The sequence below is a fragment of the Crinia signifera genome, chromosome 1, assembly GCF_055691185.1.
Source record: "Crinia signifera chromosome 1, ASM5569118v1, whole genome shotgun sequence".
Taxonomy (NCBI): Eukaryota; Metazoa; Chordata; class Amphibia; order Anura; family Myobatrachidae; genus Crinia; species Crinia signifera.
The window spans coordinates 401,312,003-401,339,896 of NC_139217.1; the positions used below are offsets into that span (position 1 = coordinate 401,312,003).

General features: G+C 44.6%; 1 protein-coding gene across 3 annotated transcripts in view; it reads left to right on the plus strand.

Moving 5' to 3' along the window:
- TMEM232 (transmembrane protein 232) overlaps positions 1 to 27,894 on the plus strand; it is a 199,217-nt gene that overhangs the window by 166,190 nt on the left and 5,133 nt on the right. For all 3 annotated transcript variants that reach the window (XM_083151677.1, XM_083151676.1, XM_083151679.1), the window contains one exon: positions 9,637 to 9,730. In XM_083151677.1, coding sequence (XP_083007803.1) covers positions 9,637 to 9,730 — 94 coding nt within the window. The remainder of the gene's footprint in view (positions 1 to 9,636; positions 9,731 to 27,894) is intronic.

Consider the following 27,894-nt stretch of genomic DNA (forward strand, 5'->3'; position numbering starts at 1 on the left):
CTGGGCGAATTTGCTTAGGGGACCAGGGTGGCCGGGGATGCCAACATGGACCATAGATTCACCATCAGCCTCAGCTATGATCACTAGAGCTTGCTGCACCTTCTGGGTTAAGGGGGATACTTGTTTTTATTTTTTTTAAACAAGTTCAAAAAAAAGGTCCATGCCATAACATATTGTATATGTCTCCTATGATCCGTATATGCTGTTTTTGCTATACATACAACATAAAATGTATCTGCACTGTTCTGCTTCTATAAGCATAGAACAGTGCAACAAGGAGATACAGTCCTTTTTTATTGTGCATACACCATGCTGAAAGGTTAATATTGTGCTTGTTAATTGGACATGAACCCCTCTGTTTCGAAGTATACGGAGGCAGAAGAATAGGGTGGGAACTACCCCAATGTCATCCCCAATTTCTATGCACTTTTATGCTCCATAGACTGCCATTTGTAGATTATTTTAGTTATTCTATAGTACAATGAAGATTTCCGTTTATGTACATCATGTTAAACCTTTCACAAGCTCATTGATTTTGTAATAATAATGAAAGAATTGTGCTGTGCTTGGTTGTGACTAATATCAAATTATGTAGAGTTTACATTTCAATTTATTCAAAATGCAACTCAAGGATGTTTATTCTGCCAAACACTGAAGAAAGCTATTAGATGTGTAATCAATTGACATATTGGTAACAATAAGCACATAATGAACACATCTTCTCACAATCTATATACAATTCAGTAGACAGAATGGCAATTACTAGTGTCATAACTTTTCATTTAAGTTTTTATCAACATTAGCAGAAAAGAGGAACTAATTAAAATAAAAGAAGGCATTAGCTAATGAAATTTCAAGGACAATAAATATAAAAAAGTAACGCAAGGCGTGTCTATGATAAAGCATAGGTATCAGTAGCTAGTTACAGTGACTGTCATGGCGTGTCTATGATAAAGCATAGGTATCAGTAGCTAGTTACAGTGACTGTCATGGCGTGTCTATGATAAAGCATAGGTATCAGTAGCTAGTTACAGTGACTGTCATGGCGTGTCTATGATAAAGCATAGGTATCAGTAGCTAGTTACAGTGACTGTCATGGCGTGTCTATGATAAAGCATAGGTATCAGTAGCTAGTTACAGTGACTGTCATGGCGTGTCTATGATAAAGCATAGGTATCAGTAGCTAGTTACAGTGACTGTCATGGCGTGTCTATGATAAAGCATATGTATCAGTAGCTAGTTACAGTGACTGTCATGGCGTGTCTATGATAAAGCATATGTATCAGTAGCTAGTTACAGTGACTGTCATGGCGTGTCTATGATAAAGCATATGTATCAGTAGCTAGTTACAGTGACTGTCATGGCGTGTCTATGATAAAGCATAGGTATCATTAGCTAGTTACAGTGACTGTCATGGCGTGTCTATGATAAAGCATAGGTATCAGTAGCTAGTTACAGTGACTGTCATGGCGTGTCTATGATAAAGCATAGGTATCAGTAGCTAGTTACAGTGACTGTCATGGCGTGTCTATGATAAAGCATAGGTATCAGTAGCTAGTTACAGCGACTGTCATGGCGTGTCTATGATAAAGCATATGTATCAGTAGCTAGTTACAGCGACTGTCATGGCGTGTCTATGATAAAGCATAGGTATCAGTAGCTAGTTACAGCGACTGTCATGGCGTGTCTATGATAAAGCATAGGTATCAGTAGCTAGTTACAGCGACTGTCATGGCGTGTCTATGATAAAGCATAGGTATCAGTAGCTAGTTACAGCGACTGTCATGGCGTGTCTATGATAAAGCATAGGTATCAGTAGCTAGTTACAGCGACTGTCATGGCGTGTCTATGATAAAGCATAGGTATCAGTAGCTAGTTACAGCGACTGTCATGGCGTGTCTATGATAAAGCATAGGTATCAGTAGCTAGTTACAGTGACTGTCATGGCGTGTCTATGATAAAGCATAGGTATCAGTAGCTAGTTACAGTGACTGTCATGGCGTGTCTATGATAAAGCATAGGTATCAGTAGCTAGTTACAGTGACTGTCATGGCGTGTCTATGATAAAGCATAGGTATCAGTAGCTAGTTACAGTGACTGTCATTGCGTGTCTATGATAAAGCATAGGTATCAGTAGCTAGTTACAGCGACTGTCATGGCGTGTCTATGATAAAGCATAGGTATCAGTAGCTAGTTACAGCGACTGTCATGGCGTGTCTATGATAAAGCATAGGTATCAGTAGCTAGTTACAGCGACTGTCATGGCGTGTCTATGATAAAGCATAGGTATCAGTAGCTAGTTACAGCGACTGTCATGGCGTGTCTATGATAAAGCATAGGTATCAGTAGCTAGTTACAGTGACTGTCATGGCGTGTCTATGATAAAGCATAGGTATCAGTAGCTAGTTACAGTGACTGTCATGGCGTGTCTATGATAAAGCATAGGTATCAGTAGCTAGTTACAGTGACTGTCATGGCGTGTCTATGATAAAGCATAGGTATCAGTAGCTAGTTACAGTGACTGTCATGGCGTGTCTATGATAAAGCATAGGTATCAGTAGCTAGTTACAGTGACTGTCATGGCGTGTCTATGATAAAGCATAGGTATCAGTAGCTAGTTACAGTGACTGTCATGGCGTGTCTATGATAAAGCATAGGTATCAGTAGCTAGTTACAGTGACTGTCATGGCGTGTCTATGATAAAGCATAGGTATCAGTAGCTAGTTACAGTGACTGTCATGGCGTGTCTATGATAAAGCATATGTATCAGTAGCTAGTTACAGTGACTGTCATGGCGTGTCTATGATAAAGCATAGGTATCAGTAGCTAGTTACAGTGACTGTCATGGCGTGTCTATGATAAAGCATAGGTATCAGTAGCTAGTTACAGTGACTGTCATGGCGTGTCTATGATAAAGCATAGGTATCAGTAGCTAGTTACAGTGACTGTCATGGCGTGTCTATGATAAAGCATAGGTATCAGTAGCTAGTTACAGTGACTGTCATGGCGTGTCTATGATAAAGCATAGGTATCAGTAGCTAGTTACAGTGACTGTCATGGCGTGTCTATGATAAAGCATAGGTATCAGTAGCTAGTTACAGTGACTGTCATGGCGTGTCTATGATAAAGCATATGTATCAGTAGCTAGTTACAGTGACTGTCATGGCGTGTCTATGATAAAGCATAGGTATCAGTAGCTAGTTACAGTGACTGTCATGGCGTGTCTATGATAAAGCATATGTATCAGTAGCTAGTTACAGTGACTGTCATGGCGTGTCTATGATAAAGCATAGGTATCAGTAGCTAGTTACAGTGACTGTCATGGCGTGTCTATGATAAAGCATAGGTATCAGTAGCTAGTTACAGTGACTGTCATGGCGTGTCTATGATAAAGCATAGGTATCAGTAGCTAGTTACAGTGACTGTCATGGCGTGTCTATGATAAAGCATAGGTATCAGTAGCTAGTTACAGTGACTGTCATGGCGTGTCTATGATAAAGCATAGGTATCAGTAGCTAGTTACAGTGACTGTCATGGCGTGTCTATGATAAAGCATAGGTATCAGTAGCTAGTTACAGTGACTGTCATGGCGTGTCTATGATAAAGCATAGGTATCAGTAGCTAGTTACAGTGACTGTCATGGCGTGTCTATGATAAAGCATAGGTATCAGTAGCTAGTTACAGTGACTGTCATGGCGTGTCTATGATAAAGCATAGGTATCAGTAGCTAGTTACAGTGACTGTCATGGCGTGTCTATGATAAAGCATAGGTATCAGTAGCTAGTTACAGTGACTGTCATGGCGTGTCTATGATAAAGCATAGGTATCAGTAGCTAGTTACAGTGACTGTCATGGCGTGTCTATGATAAAGCATAGGTATCAGTAGCTAGTTACAGTGACTGTCATGGCGTGTCTATGATAAAGCATAGGTATCAGTAGCTAGTTACAGTGACTGTCATGGCGTGTCTATGATAAAGCATAGGTATCAGTAGCTAGTTACAGTGACTGTCATGGCGTGTCTATGATAAAGCATAGGTATCAGTAGCTAGTTACAGTGACTGTCATGGCGTGTCTATGATAAAGCATAGGTATCAGTAGCTAGTTACAGTGACTGTCATGGCGTGTCTATGATAAAGCATAGGTATCAGTAGCTAGTTACAGTGACTGTCATGGCGTGTCTATGATAAAGCATAGGTATCAGTAGCTAGTTACAGTGACTGTCATGGCGTGTCTATGATAAAGCATAGGTATCAGTAGCTAGTTACAGTGACTGTCATGGCGTGTCTATGATAAAGCATAGGTATCAGTAGCTAGTTACAGTGACTGTCATGGCGTGTCTATGATAAAGCATAGGTATCAGTAGCTAGTTACAGTGACTGTCATGGCGTGTCTATGATAAAGCATAGGTATCAGTAGCTAGTTACAGTGACTGTCATGGCGTGTCTATGATAAAGCATAGGTATCAGTAGCTAGTTACAGTGACTGTCATGGCGTGTCTATGATAAAGCATAGGTATCAGTAGCTAGTTACAGTGACTGTCATGGCGTGTCTATGATAAAGCATAGGTATCAGTAGCTAGTTACAGTGACTGTCATGGCGTGTCTATGATAAAGCATAGGTATCAGTAGCTAGTTACAGTGACTGTCATGGCGTGTCTATGATAAAGCATAGGTATCAGTAGCTAGTTACAGTGACTGTCATGGCGTGTCTATGATAAAGCATAGGTATCAGTAGCTAGTTACAGTGACTGTCATGGCGTGTCTATGATAAAGCATAGGTATCAGTAGCTAGTTACAGTGACTGTCATGGCGTGTCTATGATAAAGCATAGGTATCAGTAGCTAGTTACAGTGACTGTCATGGCGTGTCTATGATAAAGCATAGGTATCAGTAGCTAGTTACAGTGACTGTCATGGCGTGTCTATGATAAAGCATAGGTATCAGTAGCTAGTTACAGTGACTGTCATGGCGTGTCTATGATAAAGCATAGGTATCAGTAGCTAGTTACAGTGACTGTCATGGCGTGTCTATGATAAAGCATAGGTATCAGTAGCTAGTTACAGTGACTGTCATGGCGTGTCTATGATAAAGCATAGGTATCAGTAGCTAGTTACAGTGACTGTCATGGCGTGTCTATGATAAAGCATAGGTATCAGTAGCTAGTTACAGTGACTGTCATGGCGTGTCTATGATAAAGCATAGGTATCAGTAGCTAGTTACAGTGACTGTCATGGCGTGTCTATGATAAAGCATAGGTATCAGTAGCTAGTTACAGTGACTGTCATGGCGTGTCTATGATAAAGCATAGGTATCAGTAGCTAGTTACAGTGACTGTCATGTTTAGGGCACCATAATAATGTCTGTAATGTATGTTCTACTTTCTCCCAGAGTCCCATCCCTGTTTCAACATCTGTTTTGATCAATTGGCCATATGACATTGTCCTGCATGCTAGGGCCATTAGGCGATATTGAGCCTGTCCATAGTAAAGATGGTAATGGTCAGTCGTCGTGTATTTTTGTGGTAATGCAGGAAGAGAAGTGCACTTCACTCTGTAATGTAGCAAGATCTAGGGTTTGAAATAACTCAAGGAATTTTTAGATGCTTGGAAGATAAAATTTTCTTTGCATAATGGGCTGCTTTTGCTTTGCAAGCTAGTACATGAATCTTCCCAACTCAAAATATCCATAGAACCTTAAATGAAAAACCCATGTGTTGCATTTCTAGGTATTTAAATATGTCCATTTTTATTTTAAAAAATTGTGTTTATGGCTGTTTTACTGCATTCGGCTCCTAGCTGGAATCAATATTTGATTTTTATAGCCTTTATTTGGCATGTGGATTGCAAGAGATTATGTAAACACTAAGTATGGTTTGCATATTAGATCTAAAAAGGTAGGAATATCCAAGAGAATAAGCTTGTTGTATGCAAAAAACATGTTTTATAGAAACATTCACTAACCCACTAGTTCCCAAACTGTAGGACATATGTATTATAACCACATGTATTGTGTGGGTATAATGCTTCACCACCACATACTGTAACTGACACTAAGGGGGTATCTAATTAGATGCAATCATTTTTTGGTCAACAAAATAAATGGACCCATGGAACTATAGTCCTTTTTTTCGCTCCCAAAAAAATCACTTGTTTTGGGGCAATAACACATGGGATCTAGGTAGTCAGCGTAGTGTCCCTGTCAGAATCAGCGTAGTGTTCCTGCGGCCAGCGTAGTCAGCATAGTCAGCTTGTGTCTGCGACTGTGCGTACGTTCACACCTAACCAGAGCTCACGCAGTTAGTGTAGTCAGTCAGTGTTATGCAGTTAGCGTAGTCAGTCAGCGTTGTGTCAGTGCTTATTACATTGTGTGGGAACCACTGACAATTTTTAACCTGCCTGACATGACAGGTGTGAATGTGTTCGTGAAACACCCCCACTATCCATGTCAGCCCGAAGCGTGTTGAGCGTAGCGAGCCCCGCGTGGGGACACGGTACGCGTCCTCCCGACCTGTTCATACCCCCACTATCCACGCCAGCGTGGAGTTTATTTTTTAAAGTGTGGCGAGCGCAGCGAACTACCGAGCCTGAAACATGGCGAGGGGACGCGTAAAACAAGCCCTGCGAGGGGATGCGGATTACTTAACGTGAATTCTGCTGCGCTCACCATGCTTTGGGCTTGTTTTACGCATCCCCTCGCGGGGCTCGGTGGCTCGCTGCGCTCTTCACACTTTATAAAATCAACTCCACGCCAACGTGCATAGTGGGGTATGAACAGGTCGGGAGGACGCGGACGCTCGCCATGCTTCAAGCTGACGGGGATAGTGGGGGTTTGAAATGGAGGCAATTGCCAGTGTGTAATATGAAGCACTGGCTAATGCATTCTTTATTGTACATGAGACACACTTGCACACTGCACCCTCCCCCTTTGTTCACAAGTTGCACGCGCTACCGAACCCCTAACCCTGACCGTCTCCCTGAAGCGGACACGGGCAGGGTTGCCATACCCTGCCGCACGAATTACTGAGACGCACAAGCATATGAGACGCTCGTGTCTCAGGCAGATGGAGTGCCTCTCTGCCGGCACCCGCATGATCGCCTCTCCGCCAGCTTCCGTATTTTGGGAACCAGCCCCGGACCTGGGGCTGGTTTTAAAAAACCGGGAAACCCTATTTGTCGGATTTCCTGATTTTTTATTACCGGCCCGGCTCTTTCAGCCTGGTGCTGGTTACGGCTGTTTTTTTTAATTTATTTATTTATTTCTCTATTTTTTAACACTGAAGCCTGCACGGATCTGACTGATTCGTGCAGGCTTCTGCCAAATACGACAGGAAAATAAAGTGTATTTTCCTGCCGTATATTTGCGGCCATTTTACCCCAATTAGCGGCCGTATTTTCAATACGGCTGCTTAATAAATCAGGAACCAACATTCTTTTGAATTCTTTTCCGGTCCATACCAAGAATACTCCCAAAATACTGGATAGATAGATTTAATTAAACTATATATAGAAATAACGGGAAAAAAATGCTTGAATTGCAACAAAATATTTAATGGGATCAAGAGCAAAAGGTGGACTAGATCTACCGGATATAGAAATGTATCAATATGCCTACTTATTAAATCAAGTATCTGAATGGCATATATATGGAAATATTAAACCTTGGGCAAAATTAGAAGATGAATTGGTCGGCAAGTTTAAAATAAATGAACTAGTAGATCCCCCCACAGAGTAGAAGACTTTAAAATACTGTTTCAAAATCAACAAAAACTACATTATAGGTTCGGGATCTTTTAATAATTTACCAAGTGCGATTTTTGACACCATTGAGTTATTTATCAATCCAGACATTGAGCAAATTTATCCCAAACTTGAATTTGGATCTATGGACATCTAAAGGTATCTGTACAATGGAATAGATTTATTTAGACAATGGAATTTTATAATTTGCACAGATCCAAGTAAAGTATCAAATTCCAACAACTGATTTTTACAAATATTTACAGAATGGGTACTAGTTTAATTGTTCCCTTCCTGTGAGTATACCATGAGGGCCCTCTCAAAATATGTGGTAAAGAGAATAACGTAATAACCAGAAGGGAGGGATCTAATTTTGATACTCTGTTCGCAAAAACAAAGTCAGAGGAAAAATAAAGCCAAGCTTAAATAGGAATAATAAATAAATGTAACCTTATAGTGGAATGGTGATATGTGTTTAGCTCAATACATAAAATGTCAAAATTGATATCACATACTGTATAGAAAAATATCTAAAACTTTTTTTTACCAGGTCTATTTAACTCCAAATAGGATTTATTAGTTCTAGCCGGAAAAGATGAATTCATGCTGGAAATGTAGGGCAGAAAGGGGGCATATTGTGCATATTTTTTGGTGATCGAATCCTTATGGACCAAAGTAGAGGAATTAATACTTCAGGTACTGGGTCTTAGAGTAAAAATAACTTCTCAATTGGCCTTATTGCATATATGTACTGAAGAGATAAATGTGACCTCTCTATCTATTTTCAACCACATATTTATAGCCATGAAAGCAGCCCTAGCTTAATATTGGAAACAAGAATATGTTCTTCATATATTGTTAATAATAAAAAAAATTAACTACAGCTATAGAATGGAAACAATTGATATAGATGATAACTCCAATATAATAAAAAAAATTGGTACAGATGGCAACTATATATGGAACAATGTATACATCCCACTTGAGGAGCTATGGAGAAGTAGGAAACTAGGAAACATACTATATGTATTATTTGAAAGGTTTAGATACAATGTAAACTTTCCACCCTGGAATATGAATGTCCGTCTTAGTGTTATATGTCAAAATTTGTATGTATTGTATTATAGTGTATTGAGTGGCATAAATCTAATCAAAATGATATACATGAAATATACACATTTGTAATTTTTATGAAAAATGTAATACAGGTTGAGTATCCCCTATCTGTGCATCCCCTATCCGAATTATTCCAAAAACCGTGGTTGTTGGAATCATTTGAATTTTATTTTTTTTAACCCCCCTAACCCTCTTTTCATACTTACCAAGTCCCAGGGCATCCACAGCAGGCCTCCGGCATCTTCTCCAGGGTCTCCAGCGGTCCCAGGAATGCATTGCGCGAGTGTGCGCGCGCGCCGGTGACGTCACCGGTGCGCGCGCACACTCGCGCAATGCATTCCTGGGACGGCTGGAGACCAGGAGAAGATGCCGGAGGCCTGCTGTGGACGCCCGGGGACTGCGCGGACGCCGAGGGACCACCGGACACCATCAGGCGACAGGTAAGTATGGCTACAAAAATGTATTCCAAAAACCGGAAAATTCCCCTATCCGGAATGCTCGTGGTCCCGAGCATTTCGGATAGGGGATACTCAACCTGTACATAAAAAAAAAAAAGGACAGGTAGATACAATTTACTTAATTTTTTTATGTTTTTCAACATTTAGCAAAAACAACCTTTTATCCAAATTACTTTGAGACACCGTGATATAAGAAATTTGCCAACCAATGCACTAACCAGTTTCGTAGCTTAGAGTGCAACATATGAGGTCACCTAAGGGCAGATTTAATTACACATTTATTACCTAGTTAACGTATATTAAATCCATACTATTATTTTTCAATAGACAAAAACAGTTGTGTCAAGAACCAATTCCACCGCCTCCATTACACTTCATCACTCGTACCAATATGGCCTTGGAAAAAGTTATCGAAGATCAGGTAAGCATATATTACCCAGACTGTGTGCCTTTTCCTGAATTTTGCACTTTAATTTGATAATTGGGCATGGTTGGTGTAATGGTTAGCATTACTGCCTCACAGCGCTGAGGTTATGGGTTCAATTCCCACCTGTCCGTAACTGTGTGGAGTTTGCATATTCTCCCTGTGCTTGCATGGGTTTCCTCTAGCTACTCAGTTTCCTCCCAGAATCAAAAGATATACTGGTAGGATAATTGGCTTCAACAAAATTAACCCAAGAGTGAATTTGTGTGCGTGTATATATACCAGGGAATATAGATTGTATGCTGCACTAGGGCAGGGACTGATGTGAATGTTCAAAAATTTTCTGTTAATCGCTGTGTAATATGTATGTGCTATATAAGAAACTGTAAATAAATTATATCATAATAAATTGATAAAGGGCCTGATTCAGAGTTTTACGTAAATCCAATGTTACAGAGACAGTTCTGGGGGGTGTGTGTGTGTGTGTGTGTAAATTTTTAATTGATTTGAAATCTACTTAAATCAACTGATTTTGTAGTTGTGTTGGTCTGTGGGTGGTCCGGGGGTGCACAGGACCACCCATTAGCCCATCTTGGAGCTGAGGGATGGGGCTTTCCAACGAGCCCAGCCCTGAGTCTCTAGCCCCCTGGGAACCGGAGATACTGCCAGGCAAAGCAGGAACGGTTTCCCTATAGGATAACATGGGACCCGCTAATTCCGACCCCCACCCAGTTCAACGGCTGCCAGTTCCCCCTTCGGCATCACTGAAGCTCGAGGTTGATCTCAGTCGAACCCAAATCGCTGGGCCTTCAATCTGATACCAGGCTGGATCCATATGGGTTAATTGGTTCCAGGGATATTGAGGTTAAACCGTTTTCTCTGGAACCAAACAGCCCAGTTTCACGGGACCAAAATCATTCGAAGCCCACTCAAAAGTTCTTCAATATGATACTGGTCTCATGCAAATGGGTCAGTTGGTTCCGAAGATATAGCTGGTTGGTTAAAGGGGGGTAGGGAGATGGGAGTGGTTGTCTCTCCCCCTCACACCAGAAAATGCAGGGACTAGGCTGGTGTATAACGGGTCAGCCTGGGAATGTCCCTGCATGATCCTGGGACCATATTCCCGGGGAAATCCCTGCATTTTCTGTTGTGAAAGGGGTATTATTTCAAACAGCCATGACCTGCAGTGCTCTGAATACAGCCGGGCAGCCCCCTGCTCTCTGCCCAGTTGTCAATAACTGTCACCCCTGCAGCTTCCGCTCCAATTCTTCTCCCCGCTTTCACCTCAGCCCGCCCCCCCCCCCCCCTTTAATCATGTGGTGCCGGCGCCCGGCGTGCTCCCCCGACGTCACACACAACAACAGCGCGCACAATATTTCAAATGTCCACTCTGCTAGAGGGGACACCAGGAGGGGAGTGGGAGTGTGCTCTGCGCTGCGCTCTGCTCCTCTCCCCATAAAAGCAGCTGCACCGCTCTCCATCTCTCCCTGCAGCAGCAGCGAAGGCTCATATAAAAATTTACAGTAAGTGACACTTTTGGGGGCATTGCTTGAGGGACGCTACAAGCGGCAGTATGTGGGGGCATTATGCATAATGTGTGGCTTAATGTGTAAGGGGCATTACAGTGTGCAGCATCATGTGTAAGGGACATTATGTGTGCAGCATCATGTGTAATGGGTACTATGGTGCGCGGCATCATGTGTAATGGGTACTATGGTGTGCGGTATCATGTGTAATGGGTACTATGGTGCCATCAAGCAAGAACCCCCTAGCAATGAGCACGTAGGTACAGTAAGCAGCACTTATGTGGCAAATATGTAATGGGCATTACAATTTGTTATATAGTATGTAATGGGCATCATGATGTGTGGCACAATGTGTAATGGGCATTATGGTGTGTGGCCTTATGTGTAATTGGCATTACGGCGTGTGGCTTTATGTGTAATGGGTATTACTGTGTATGGTCTAAAGTGTGATGCCACGCCCCATTCACATGAGGCCACGCCCCCTTTTTTGCAGCACGGCTGCGCCGCGCAAAGGTCCCCTGCTGTTATATCTAGATCTGGGACCACCCATTACCATAATTCTAGATTCGCCTATGTGTGTATCCTTATATTAAGGAGTAGTGGGCATTATAATTACTGATTACTCATCTCCATCATTGGACTCAAGCCTCTAGTAGTATGTTGATTGTGTCCTCACTACTTATATTTAAGCTGTAATGTTTATTGAACTGTGGTGCTCTTTATTTGTACTCTATTTTTGTTATTTATTCAATGTTATGCCAAGTTTTGTCTCCCTGTACTGTTCCTTTGTACGGCGCTGCGAAACACTTGTGGTGCCTTATAAATAAAATTATAATAATAATAATTATAATAATAATTACAATGTCAGGATTCGAGTCCCTCTGTGTCTAGCTGCTGGCTGTGTACTGCTTCTGGGGTTCCGGCTAAAGCCTGTTGGATTATTTCTTCTGCTTCCTCCATCCATGACATAGCTGGACAGATGAATGTGGGTGTCTGAGGGCAGCGCGGGTAGCTCCTAGTGGATTGCTGGTGGGGCAAAAGCGCAAGGAGACGGTGATGATGCTGCAGATGGAACCAGAAGTGGTGCGACAAAGTTCATCTCCACGGCAATGGGAAACTTCTTCTGACATCGGGAGAATTCTTCCTCTTCTTCTGCAATTACCAATATTATTTTCACTAACCCCAACCTGTCTGCAGCTTACCCCCAGAGGTACACGTACCCCAGTTGGGACCACCGGCATAAGCGATCCAACCCATAGTTCCCTATTATTGCAGAACTGCACATGCAGGAACCATTCTGCTCAGTTTCCATTGCAGTTTTAGAAATCGCAAATGCAGTAAGGAGGGGATATGCACCTCCTCCTGCATTTGAATTGTTTATAATTGCATTTCCTAAGCTTCTGTAAATAGATTAGCATATATATATATATATATATATATATATAATATATACACGATTTAACTTGAATCATGCCCCAAAGCCCCGTGAATGGAGTTATTACACATCTAAACACCTTATGATCAATATAGCTCATTATATCACCCAGTGCGTACACACCTGCTGACAGGTGATGCACGCTCCCATTGGTCATTAACGTCCCGCTCTGTTAATCTGTGTATGTACAAACAAGGGAGCGGATCATTAACTAGGGCCATGCTGCAGAATAACGGATTGCTCCTGTCCACCCTTCACCGTTGCTCCTTGCATGCTGGCATTGGCAAGTGCTCCCCAATGGTCTCTGCGGCTGACAATATTGGCGGCAGCGGGGAACGTCATATGTGTACGCACCATAAATGTCGATGTTGTACTAATTCCAGAAAATTAATGTCCATGTAATTCAGCTTAAAGTCTAAAGTCTGTCGGTTTAATCAATTCCTTTTCAAATTGCCTTAAAATAGAAGTGTACTATAAACTGACTAAAAACAAACATTTCCTATTGAATTCCTATTTGTCAAAAATATATCACATGCAAAGTAAGCTTATTAAACACCTTATACAAATGCTGGGAGATGCCCAAGCTAACTGACAGTGACCCCAGATTTGTCAAGACAGCAGAACTGAGATTCTTATAGGCCAAAATTGCATTGCACTGATCAAGTGTCTATGGCCTTTATTCTGATCTGTGCGGAAATTCCCGCATTCTTACGGAGCGGTCGGCACGCCACGGTGTTTTGCCGCATGCGGCCATCGTCCGTAGAAACGCCCACGTGTCCTCCGCATTCGGACGGACTCACTCTTTAAAACAGGGCGTGTTTACGGACGACATACAAAGCATGCGTGTGCGGGAGAAACACTCCGATTCGGCACGGTATTACAGAGTATTACAGAGTATGCTCGGGAATACCGCATCCGAACGGGAGCCAAGCGGTGCTACCGCACGTAAGCGGAGTATTTACGCCAAACAACCCACTATGAAGTATCTTCTGCAATACATCACATGACCCACTTATTCAATTACCTATCCTCATAAAAAACTGCTTATTTGGACTTGGAATCAATTAGATTCCAATATATCCTTACAAGCATGCCTAACACATGCATTGCACATATTAACCCTTACAGCAATGTAAGTGCAATGGTTTGTATTACACCCTGTGTAAAAGATTATAACCAATCTACACATATACTATTTAAAGTGCAAATAAAACCAACAACTGTGAACTTGCATAAAGAATTTATTGAACCCGACAATTAACAAAAATAAAAAAATATAAAATTATAAATTAACTAAGCAGGTCTTTAAGGTCCTGCAGGTCTGCTTGAGCGAGCCGCAGATGGTGCTCCAGTCGCTGGAGGGCCCCACGCACCCCCTCATCTGCCGGTGTGGTGTCATCTGTGGGCATGTCAAAGGGGCAACAATTAGTCATGTTATTCTTGCATACATTTCACATACTGCGACATAAATTGCACAAATGCTAGGTGACATGTGTGTATATATATATATATATATCTATGTAGAGCATGGGTCCTCAAACTGCGGCCCTCCAGATGTTGTGAAACTACAAATCCCAGCATGCCTTGCCACAGTTTTGCTATAAGGAAGTGTTAAAACTGTGGCAAGGCATGGCGGGATTTGTAGTTTCACAACATCTGGAGGGCCGCAGTTTGAGGACCCATGATGTAGAGAGATAGAGCCACACATAGATAAATAGATATGACACATACATATATACATACATGCTAACTTATTTACTACATACTGTATTTTTTGGCCTATACCCTTTACTCTGCAGAAGACATAACAGTCATATTGTTTCTTCTCAGTCACAACCCACCCATGACTAACCAATGACAAGCAGGTCATGGCCTCCGTCAATAAGAACTTGTCACAATCTGCTCAGTCTAAGTTCAGTGATGGTTCGTGGCATGGGAGTTATGCAAATGTCAGGAATGCACAGTACACATCCTCAAAATCATAATTCTGTCTAAACCAACCTACAATTCTGTGAGGGCAAAAAAAAAATCTGAAGTACAGGGGGTGTTTAGGTAGAGGAGGCTCCTGGGACACTGGCAACTTCTGACTCCATTCCAAGGTAGGCCGGGCCATACTCCATTTATAGCATACATCCTAGAGTTTATAAATAACATTCACCAACAATATAGATTCCACTATTTGATGGGTCATAATCAACGCTTGCAGCAGGTGAATTTAAGCCACAAATGATCCACTCATCCCTTTACTCCAGGATCCTGTTTAACTACAACGGTTATGTGGCAGTCAAAATGGAGCTCCAACCCATCCCACAAACCGGTGTAATTCAGAGGTGTCCTGGATGAAAGGGATGCCTTGGACACCCCATCTAACCCGTACCTGTATCTGTAGCTACCCACTTTGGGGTCTATATGAATAGTATGGGAAAAATTTTTTTTACCAACAGTGCTACATAACAAATACCAGTACAACTACTTCATGAATGATGCATTATGTTAACATACCGATCTGCTGATATTCCGGGGCCTGGCACGCCTCCTCCCCATCGTCATCCGACTCCTCCGGGGCAACCGTGGCCTCCTCAGACCCCTCCTCCGCCAGCTCCTCTGCATCAACAACCTCCTCCTCCAACTCCTCCTCCTCCACCTCCTCCTCCTCCTCCTCCTCCTCCTCCTCCTCCACCACCACCACCTCCTCCACCTCCTCCTCCGCCACCAACACCTCCTCCTCCGCAACCAACTCCGCTTCCACATCCTCCTCCACCACCTCCTCACGCACCTCCTCCTCCTCCACCACCATCTCCTCCTCCTCCACTTCCTCCTCCTCCACCATTTCCGCCACCTCCTCCTCCGGGTCTTGGGCCTCCTCCTGTGCCAGGGCTGCCTCCGCCTCTTCCCGGGCCTGTTGTGCTTGGGCTCGTGCTGTGTGTTAGAAAAAAACATCATGGTCAATGTGGGGTCATTGGGGCACATGTATTAATCCATAACAAGACATACATGGAAGGGTGATAATGATGGCAAACGATGCAGGAAAGTAGCTCCTTACTGTTAATGGATTCCAAATAGTGACATTTAAATTAGTATGTGATTGGTAGTAATTTGTTCACACATTACAAACCAGGCATTTATCAATGTGTAACACATATTAGATCTGGCACATTGTATGCATCATAATCCTCAATGCTATGGCATTACATATAAAAGCCACATGACTGCATGTTAACCAGGAAGAAGCACACATAACAGTCTATGGACTTTTAAACCCATGGACACCCACTTATCATGAGACACATTTTATTGTTTATATATGCTATGTTGTAAGTGCGAAATTTCATAGCTAAAATACTCACACTCAGCAATTTCGCCCCTGAGTTGCTGAAGCAGCTGGGGCTGGCGCCTGCGGAGGTCCGACCACCGCCTCTCCAGCTGCCCGAGGGACCTCCGCACCCGAGTGCGGGCGTAAATTCGGCGCCCTGCCGCAGCATAGGCCCTCCGCTTATGCCGGTTGGTTATAAAGGGCCCTGCACGGCCCAGCCTTGTCTCCATGACGGAGACAAGAACCCGCAGCTCCGCATGTGTGAAGGGTTCTGGCCTTCGTGTCTCCGCCATGTTGACAATGGCATCTATCAACCAATCAGCTGGTGGCATTGGTTGATCACAGTTATTTGTGTTAATAACTTTATTGTTCATCTTTACATGAACAGCGTCTCTGCGCCAACACAAATGGTGACAAATTCGCTTGCCTTCCAAACAGTAGTGTTGATGTATGGCAATGAACAAATCTGATATATATAAAACACAGTGTGTATGCACTTAGCAAATCCAATGACGCCTCGCTCCGCCAAGCAACGCGTGCTATAGCTTAGCAACGCATAGCTGTACTTAGCATTATTTACTCTATGCATCTATGTGTATGCGTACATTTATGTGTAAAAGACACATACACACACTTGCAGGTATCCTGAGACCACCATTATACAACAGCCCTGCCTGCCTGCCTGCCTGCCTGCCTGGCTGCCTGCTCCTTGAAATGTAGAAACATGTGAATAAATTCTAATATCATATATATAGATATATATATATATATATATATATATCTGCAAACAAATCAGACATCAACACATGAAAAAATCCCAAACACATTACAGAATAAATCAATGTACTCACCAGTCATCAGGGATAGTATCAACTACAATAATGAAGATATAACAAACACATAAGATCCCTTGAACAAGGTATAATAATTCGCACCAATATTTAACTTCCCCCAAAACTAAGCACATATGATAAATATCTCCTATTTCTTTGCCATTAGGAGGGCAGGCTGGCTAATTTTCGTGTTGTAACACTGACAACTAACACACTGTACTTATTTGCAGGGGTGATTTGTACAATAATTGGTGTGTTCTGTGAACTCGATAACATGTACCTGAAGTATCTTTGCGCCACAGAGTCCCGCAGCTGGTATCCCCTCCGGCATTCAGGGGCGCGGGATGGGCGCATGGGCGGATCTTGCGGCTCAGATGGTACCTCCCACTCATCAAAGGGTATCTCACGCCGCACAGCAATGTTGTGGAAAAATATACACAGGCCCACGATCCTCGACACCATTTCAGGCGCATATTGTAAGTCACCACCAGTGCGGTGGAGCACTCTAAATCGACCTTTTAAAAGGCCAATTGAGCGCTCCACCACTTGCCTGGTGGCAACATGCGCCCGATTGAATGCCTCCTGTGGGCCCGGTGCTGGGTAGCTGTACGGCGTAAGTAGCCAGGGCGTACATGGGTAACCGGAGTCACCCAGAACCCACGCATCACGGCCTTCCAGCTCTTGTAGTCTTTGCCATATCCCGGTTTGTCGGATGACATGAGAGTCATGGGCACTTCCGGGAAACTTCGAGTTGAAGGCGAGAATCTCCATGGATGGGCCACATACCACCATCACGTTCAGTGAGTGGAACAATTTGCGGTTCCTATATATCTTCTCACTTCGAGATGGAGGCACAAATGGTACATGGGTGCCATCCACAGCCCCTATCACATTAGGGAAGCCAGCAATTTGATGGAAGGCCTGCTGGCTTCTGCGCAGGGTCTCGGTGGCAAATGTCATGGCCATGAAGTGCCCCTTGCGCCTGAACATGGCCGACGTCACACGCCTCAGGATTCGGCAGAAGGCCGGCTGAGATATTCCAGCAAGTACTGCCACTACTTGTTGGAATGATCCTGAGGCGCAGAAATGCAACACCGCCAGCAGCTGTGTGTGAGGCGGAATTGCTGTCGTGATCCCGTGTAGAGGTTCCAAATCACTCTGAATTAGGGTGAGCAGATCCAGAATTACATGTGGGGGTAACCGGTACCTAGTAAGTACCTCATCATCGGGCATAGCAAACAGAGTCACCCGTGTGCGATAGATTCTAGCACGTCCTGGCCTCCTTGGGCGACGAGTGGGGAGAGCCGCAAGTGCCCTTAGCCTCCTCTCCATGTAGCGCAGAATAGCTTCTGCAACCTATAAAGAAATGAACATAAATACTGATGCACCTATGCACATAATGGCCATATCCCACTACAAATTGATTTGTAGCCTTCAATACGTACAATAGATGGCCGCCCCGTGTAATCCCGCAGATCCATTTGACTCTCTAATGATGACACAATAATATGAACTCAATACACACCGTCCAAAACACACATATAAAGGTGTCAGCATTTTTTGCCAACATCATGTACTATGAGACATTTCATCTATTGCTGGGACATGTTGTCCTGCAATAGATGAACCCACACATGTTTAAGACCTGTGAGTGAAATAGTGAACATGTGACATGTTGCAATAATGATACACGCACTTTGCTGGCCCAACAATCTGTAGTCAGTGAGGCAATGGTGCATACATTCATACACTTACATTGTTAATGGATATCATATCTACAAGGAGCATGGAAGAGCTTACCTTAGACCCTGACAAGTCCAGATCTGGAGACAAATGATTCTAGCAGCAACTCACTATTTATAGGGCTCTCACATGTGTGGTCTATAACAGTAGAGATGAGTATTGCATGATTTGTGGCCTGGATTATCTAAGGGATTGGGCTACTTTTAGCTTGCAATAAAACGCCACAATACCACAGTAGTCATAATTCAAATGTCATGTCATGCTAGCAAATAGCATGTGTATTGTGCAATAGTCACAGGTTTATCAGAAGATTCTATGCAATGTTAGCATTGGTGACCAGTATTTCATGTAGAACTTTCGCCAGGTTTTACACAATGGAATTTCCGCCACCGTATGCGGCGCGAAAAAACAGCGACGTACGCACACGCACGGAACGCAGCTGCCGCTGATGTCCGCCAAACAGGATACACAAACAGTATATAAAGGTGTATTAGAAGGTGACAATGTTGTTGCTAACATGTCTGGATCACAACCAGAGGTGGACCCAGTGCTGCAGCAACTATTTGACCAGATGGACTCCAGCACCACCTATGTGCCACTGCACATGCGGCCAGTGGGTAATGAGGAGGCTGCTGGCCCTTCTACAGCAGGGGAACCTGCACCTGACCATTCTACAGCAGGGCAACCTACACCTGGCCCTTCTGCAGCAGGCCAACCTGCAGCTGGCTCATATGCACCATCAGCAGAATTGTTTGGAACACAACCGGGGACTTCACAAGGTAGTACCATGGCCAGCACTTCAAGTGCAGCGACACGTGACAGGGGGCGTGGCCAAGGACGTGGCAAGGGGAGAGCCAGGGCAACAGAGGAACCAACTACAAGAAATAAGGCATATGAAGCACAGGAGCTTGCCATCCTGGTTCCCCGAGCACGTGATTGGATTGAGTGTCCATCGGAGAAGCTGACACACACACGCAGATGGAAGATTTGGGAACAGATAACGGCAGAGATTAATGAAGTAGCGCCACAAGTTCGTGAGACGGACCATGTGAAGAAGAGGCAAGTTGTTTTGTGATACATGTGGCCAGTAATAGCCAAGTAATGATTGAATTGATGCTTAGATGCATTTAGCAAATGGGCCGTGAGGTTGTTACGATACACATACATTATTGCCATGTTATTTCGTTGAGAGTTAGAGTAGGGTGATTGTGAATGTGTATTGTAACGGTTGATATCATAGTTGCATGTAATATTATATATGGGACATTAATCACATGTTGTAATATGTAGCACAGAGCAATGGCTGCAACAGCTAACATTGGGAGTGACATGTATTAATATGTCAACTTACATTGCAGGTGGCAGGACTTCAAAACCAACCTGAAGAGGAAGATGACCAAGCGGTGGGAACACAGCCAGACATCTGGGGCCGGGCCCATGCCATCAGGGCTAGAGCTCACCCCCCTGGAGGTGATGGCCGAGAGCTGTATAGCAGTTGAGGAGATCAGGGGGGTGAGCACGATGGATAGCGAGGCCCCAGCTGAAGTGTTTGCGTCTTTTCTGGAAGGTAAATATTGGTCATGCCATAAACTTGTGCAAGTAATTATCGTAGAATGTCTCCTAATTGTGTTTATCTTTTCCCACAGACACCCCACCGCTTGGTGAGGACTCTGCTCAGGAGGTGGAGGAGTCCGTGCCACCTGGCCCCAGAGGTAGGCCTGTGCAGCAGCAGGCATCGGGCCAAGCCGATTTGGCCGCCTTGGCCCAGGTGCTTGGGGACATCAACCAGCAGGGAGACTTGGCATCAGAACGGGTGCGTAGGACCGAGGAGATCCTGGCGAGCTTGGTCAGCACCCAGCAGTCCATGGCTGCGAGCATGCAGGCCATGGCTGAGTCACATCAGGCCATGGCTGCAAGTGCTCAGGTGCTGGCCGAGCAAGCCACCCGCCAAAATGATCTCCTCCTCCACCATAATGAGCTTATGGTGGAGCTGATTACCAGCAACAGGGTCCTAATGTCATCCGTTTCTGGTGCATTACCACCGGAAACACTCCCTGCTGGCAGGAGGGGTAGACCAGCCAACCCCTCCACATCATCTGCTCCACCTGCCCCAGCATCTGGCCGTCCCCGAAGAGCTGCTGCACAGGCCAAGGAGCCTACCAAGGCCAAACGTGGTCGGAAATGAACTTGTGGCTGCATTAATCTCCGCCGTTATGTGTTCCCAAATCTTCCATTGTGCTGTGTGTGTCAGCTTCTTGTGTCCAATCACGTGCTCAGGGTAACCAGATGAGCCCTTGCTTCATATGTCCTTAGTGGTTCCCCTGTTGCCCTCTTTTGCCTGCCATTACTGTCAGCTGTACTTGAAGTGATGGCCATGGTACTATCTTGTGAAGTCCCCGGTTGTGTTCCAAATGATTCTGCTGATGGTGCATATGAGCCAGCTGCAGGTTGGCCTGCTGCAGAAGGGCCAGGTGTAGGGTGCCCTGCTGTTGAATGCTCAGGTGCAGCTTGCCCTGCTGTAGAAGGGCCAGCAGCCTCCTCATTTCCCACTGGCTGCATGTGCAGTGGCACATAGGAGGTGCTGGAGTCCATCTGTGTGCAATTATATATGTTTTGTATTATTATTTATTTTGCAGCATTCCTGCCATGTTGTTTATTGTTTGTATGTATTATTTTATGGTCTTTGCATCACACTGGCATTGAGTGTGACATGAATATAAATAAATGTGTTTACTTTACCCAAAATGTGTGGTTTCATGAGTACATGTCGAATACACATGTGTATTGATAGTATTAATATTCAGTCATGTCCATTGTTAGCAGTTTTTAAGTGTGGGACAAGTACAGCATATGTGGGGGATTACTAAGGTTTCCTTGAAGCAGCAATGGTTTCAATTAAAGCACTGACAAGCGGCCTATTAGTGAGTAATGAGTAAAGGAGTAGATTCTATTGGGTTCAGGTGTTAATGGTTTTAGTCATTAGGCGTACGTTCGCCTACCGCATGAACGAGTGGTGTCCGCAAAGCAATAGTACACTTGTGGACACCGCACATTTCTGCCCTTTTTGATCGCGTGCATTCGGAGTGGTTTCCGAATGTACGCCCCCCAACATAAGTGTACTCCCCCGTGTCCGCCCATGTTTCCGCCCCGTTTTGCCCACTTTGAAACTACGCCCATGTGTCATTCCGCATGACGCCCATAATACGCCCCTATTTCCCGAATGATAGCGGTGAACAGTTCTGGACGGGATTTGGCCGAACTGGTACCGAGTCAATGCGTGGCACATGCGCGTAGCGTTCTCCACGCATGTGCAGACGCCGTAAAGACGCGATCCGAAAGTATGCGGTAAAGTCCGCGTCAATCAGAATAAGGGCCTATATGTGCATCATTATACTTATTCTAAGCAGTAGTCGGAAAATGGAGTAAGAAGCCAGGAGCAACAGCCGTAACCTAAATACCCTGCTGTATAAATAATTATGTTGACTGAGACAGAACATCTGTATGACCTCACCAGCAGATAATGCATTGATGTTTAATCAATCACTGAGGAACCTAGGCCTGTGTAGGCTCTGGGTTATCTCCATAAGCTGCTGTATTTACTAAAGCCAGTGCATCACATGGTTATGTCCCTTTTTATAGGTATAATTATCCTTCTTATTTTTTAAAAAAGGGGGCTTACTCTTGGACAAGGTAGCCGTAATTTATTCAAAATCTAACTCCAGTCTTGCAGTGAGCTTTTTAAAAAAAATATAATAAATAAAAGCTAAGTTTTATCTAACATAACTATCCTATCAAAAGAATGCCCCACAAAAAGAGTCTTCTTTCTCTCCCCAATTGTTTAAGTGTATACTCGGACTCAAGGGAGCACCACCAACTGTATAATGTCTGCCAAATAAGGTACCTAGACACACATCTTAGTTGGTACCAGGCCACTCAAGCCGAACCCCACTACGGGAGACAAGGATCTCTCTTGACCCCCTCATCCCTAGTGGGTATTACTTAGTGCGGGGTCCAAACAAAACCACATCCCCTATAATTATCCTTCAGCCCGTTCAACATATTTTAGCAGTTAAATAGGTCCTGCTTATTATTAATCTATTATTTTTTCAGTTATCAGATCAATTTTAAGTCAAAAGTGATATGATTTTAAATTCAATTGCTAATAAATATGAGGTTTATTAGGCGTCTATTAAAAAATAACCAGTTGTTGGTTCAATGGTCTTAATTAATCTAACACAAGATTTTTAGTGTAGTTTTTCAGTTAGTTTTGCCTTTAGTAAATCTCTAAATATATATACTAAAATTGATCTTTACTAAATATCTATGTTGGCTTTATTATGGACCCCAAATGTCAGATGAATTTATAATTTAGAACCCTCCTCTCTCAATTCTCTGGTTGCATTATTTGGCAAACATCCCATTCCTGCCCTCCCAATGTTATTAAGGCCCTTATTCTGATCGGTGCGGACTTTTCCGAATTCTTTCGGATGGCGTTTTTTAGCCGTCTGCGCATGCGTGGAGAACGCGACGCGCATGTGCCACGCATGGTCTCCGTACTTGTTCTCACTAATCCCGTACATAAATGTGCACCGCAATCATTCGGGCAATATGGGTGTGTTATGGGCGTCATGCGGAATGACACATGGGCGTAGTTTCAAAGTGGGCTAAACTGGGCGGAAACATGGGCGGACACGGGGGAGTACACATATTTTGGTAGGCGTGCATTCGGACAGCACGCCGAATGCACGCGAACAAAAAGGGAAGAAATGTGCGGTGTCCAAAAGGTTACTCTTGCTTTGCGGACACCACTCGGTCATGCGCTAGGCAATCGGAACGCCTAATCAGGACGGACGCCCTTCAACCAATGTCACCTGAACCCAATACAATCACCTACTTTACCCATTACTTGTTAATTACACGCTTCTCACTGCTACAATTGGAAGCATTGCAGCTTAAAGGGAACATTACATGCTGCACTTGTCACAAACTTTTACACTGCAAATAATGCACACAACTTAATATTAATAATACTAATACACATGGCACTTCTGCATGTATCAATTAATACAGACATTTGTGGGGCCAAAATAACATTTATTAAAGAAACTTTGGCAAATTTTTCAAAAACATCACAAAACAAATGGTACCATCCCAGGACAAAAAAGACATAATATAGAATAAATAGCCACAGCAGAATCATTGGGAACACATCAGGTGGCTTCACAACAAAAGTACAGCACCAACACTTCAAGTACAGCACACAGTAATGGTAGCCGAAACAGGGCAACAGGTGAACCAAACATGACATTTTAACCGCGGCAAAAGTGGTGACCCTGGGCACGGATTTGGACAGAGGATGCTGACACACACAGCTCAATGGAAGATTTAGGAAGACATAACGGTGGAGATTAATGGGGACACAAGTTCATTTGCGGGCACGTTTGCCCCTGGCAGGCTCCTTGCCACGTGCAGCAGCTCTTCGGCCTCGTCCACGGCCAGAGTCAGATGGTGCCTCATGTGGAGCACATGCTGGTGAGGGGGTGGATCTTCTTCCCCCTCTGGCAGCAGGGAGTGATGCTGTTGGTAATGCACCCGAAGCGGGTGACATTAGGGCCCTATTGCTGGTAACTAGCTCCACCATAAGTTCATTATGGCGGAGGAGGAGGTCATTTTGCCGCAGGGCTTGATCAGCCAGCACCTGCAGGCTAGCAGCAATAGCTTGATGGCTGGTACTCATAGCTTGCTGGCTGCCACTTATAGCCTGCAGGCTCTCAGCAATACTCTGCTGGCTGGTGGTCAAACCCTGCAGCACCTCCTCGGCCCTACGCACCCGCTCAAATGCCGACTCTCCCTGCTGCACAATACTATCCAGCACACGGCCCCACATGGACAATTCAGCCGCGGACAATCCCGGCGGCTGCTGCACGGGCCTGCTACTGGGGCCAGGTGGCACAGACTCCACAGCCTCCTCAAGAGAATCTGGACCAAGCGGTGGGGATGCTGTTGAACGAGAAATTACCAATTACCACACATTCCATACCAAATGTTAAACATCTACTTATGGCCTGGCAAATAATTACCTTCAAGCGTAGAAGCCATCACTTCCGCTGGGGACTCGCTGTCTATAGTGCTCACCCCCCGGATCTCCTCCACTGCTATACAGCACTGGGCCATCTCTTCCAGGGGGGTGAGCTCCAGCTTGGATGGCATGGGGCCAGCCCCAGAGGTGTGGCTGTGTTCCCACCGCTGGGTCAATTTCTTCTTGAGGTTGCCTTTGAAGTCGTGCCACCTGCAATCAAAGTGTACATATTAATACATGTAACTCCTCATGTTTGCTGTAGCACCCATTGCAATCTGAAACATAATACAACATGTGACTACTGACACCAAACTTACATTATATTCATTTTTCAAACCAACCCTTAGAAGATACAAAAACAGTCACCCTCCAATAACTATCAATTCTATGTCATGGCCAACATGTCTGTGCCTCCAAGCAACGTGAACACCCATTGACCAACTCCATCTAATATTGAATGTTAACATTACTGGACTTGTCCTACTCAAATGTAACACACATGTACTTGCCTCTTCTTAACATGCTCCGTCTGACGAACTTGTGGAGCCACTGCATTAATCTCCGCCGTTATCTCCTCCCAGATCTTCCATCTCCTTGTGTGTGTCAACTTCACCGCTGGGCACTCAATTAAATCACGTGCCCGGGTCACCAGGATGTCAAGCTCCCGCGGTTCATATGCCATGTTTCTTGTGGTTGGTTCCTCTGTTGCCCCACTGCGGCCACGGGCACGGCCACTGGCACGGGCACTGCCACTGCCACGGCCAACGGTTGCTGTACCTGAAGTGCTGGCCTGGCTACTCTGTTGGGAAGCCACCTGCTGTGTTCCCAATGATTCTGCTGATGCTGAGGATGGCCCTGCTGCTGATTGGCCTGATGTTGATGGGCCATCTGGGTGCTCTGGGTTGAGGGGCACATAGGTGGTGTTGGCCTCCATGCGTGACAAGAGATTCTGCACCACCTGGTCTTCCTCTGACTCTGAGCCTGGCATGTTTGCAACAAGTGTTTGCCTTTCTAGGACAACTTTAAATACTATTTCTGTAATTGGCGTTAATCAGCTGCAACCTGCGTTCCGTACGGCCGCGTCCCGTACGCCAGCGTCAACCGTGCGGCGCATACGTCCCGCCCCTTGGTGTTGAAAAATATTTCCAAAAAACCTGGCAAACTCAGTAAGTCTGATTTATTTGCTAAATGCAGATTCCAACACCAATGACCAAATACAACTGAGGTCAGACATGCAATGTATATTTGAATGTACTTCTGTACTGTGCACTTGTTTGCTATGTAGTACAACTGACACTACCCATTCCATATGTCAATCCAGTCCACCACTTAGCCACAAGTAATCAGTGCTAGCATCCAAATCACATGTGAAAGCACTCCACATTCAGGTTAGATGCTAGCTACTTTTCATTCCACCTCTGTAGTAGGGGCCAGTAGAAGGTAAGTGTACACATGGCAGCATGGCCTAATTTTGGGAAAAGGTCTGCCTTCATTATAAATTAGCTGTTTAGTACCTTGTGGAGTTAGGTGTAAGTGTCTAGTGATGCACACTATTTCACCTGTTGCTTAGACCCATGTTTGGTGAATGTTATAGATTAGATATAATGTGTTTCCATCTTATTTTACACTGTTTAGGATGGGTGTGCGATGCAATGGGTTAGCCGTCTGTTCGGGCGCATACACGCTGTTAGTGTAAAAATGAACAATAAAGTTAATACCAAATATCACTCTGATCAACCAATGACAGCACATGATTGTTTGATTTGTGCCATTGCTAAGATGGCGGCTTATGGCAGAGCAGCACCCTTTTCTTCAGCCGAGCTGAGGACACTGGTCTCCGTTATGGAGACCAGGCTGGGGCGTGCGGGCCCCTTCATAACGAATAGGCAGAAACGCTCTGCCTATGCGGTGGCCCGCCGCCGGATATACGCCCGCACCCATGTGCGGCGGACCATCGCTCAGCTGGAGCGGCGGTGGTCCGACCTCCGGCGCAGGGAGCCAGAGAGGCTTCAATCCATAAGGGCCAGCATTGCTAGATGTGAGTATTTCAACAGTAAATGTGGATTTGTACATGATTGCTTACCTGACATTATTTAATCCACTAAGGTCAGCAGCCTGATCATGAGTTAAACATGGCATACAATATATGAGTTTGACTCCCTGTAATGGTCATAAAATATGTTATTGGGGAGGATTAATGCTTGTGATGCTTAAAATGGCCCAAATGTCACAGCATACCTGCCATGTTACAGGCTGTGTTTTGTAAAGGCCACTGAGGAGCTGTTTGGCTGTACAATTATCTGTACTTATAACCTTTGCATTTATAGGTTGATAAGGCTTAATACAAATTACCACTAATTGCCACTTTTTTTACTTTGTCCAAACACAGCCCGTGATAGAGCAAGACAGGCACGGGAGCAGGCAGAGGCGTCCCAGGCCCAGGAGGAGGGCACTGGCGAGATGGCCGAGGAGGTGGTGCCAGAGGAGGAGGAGATTGTGGAGCCAGAGGAGGTGGTGCCAGAGGAGGAGGAGATTGTTGAGGAGGAGGTGGTGGCACAGGAGGAGGAGGTTGTGGTGGAAGAGATGGTGCCACAGGAGGAGGAGCTGGTGGAGGCAGAGCTGGTACCAGCTGAAGAGGAGGATGAGGAGGCCTGTGAGGTGGCGCAGGCGGAGGAAAGTGGTATGTATACAGAGGCTGGCTGGCAACTTTCAGCCTGGGGGGCAACACAAGCAAGTGGCCTACCACCATCACCATCGTTTCACCACCCTCCCCTCTCCCCTCTATCTAGTATGCAGCAATTATTAAACAATCATTCCCCCACACACACCCGAAATGGGAACAGCGTGCGCCGAAGGGTCATTAGATCGATACAAGTATTGGAAATCGACCGTCGATCTTCCACCTCCGCCCTGCCATACAAACGCCTCTGTCTGTCAATCAGGCAGAGGCGTTCACAATTTATATATTTTTATTTATTTCCAGTGACATATAACGGCAGCATATTCCGTTGCGCTTTACAATTGAAAACAACAGTGACTAGGCCCTGGAGGAGGGCCCTGCTCGCAAGCTTACAATCTATAGGGATAATAGGAGGGATACATAAGGATAGAATTCCATAGCATGGCCGTCCCACCAGATTACAGGACAGTCCTGATGGGATACAATTAGATAGGAATGTTAGGTTATGTGGGGGTTCTGGAATAATACTGCGATGTGATCACAGGACCTGTC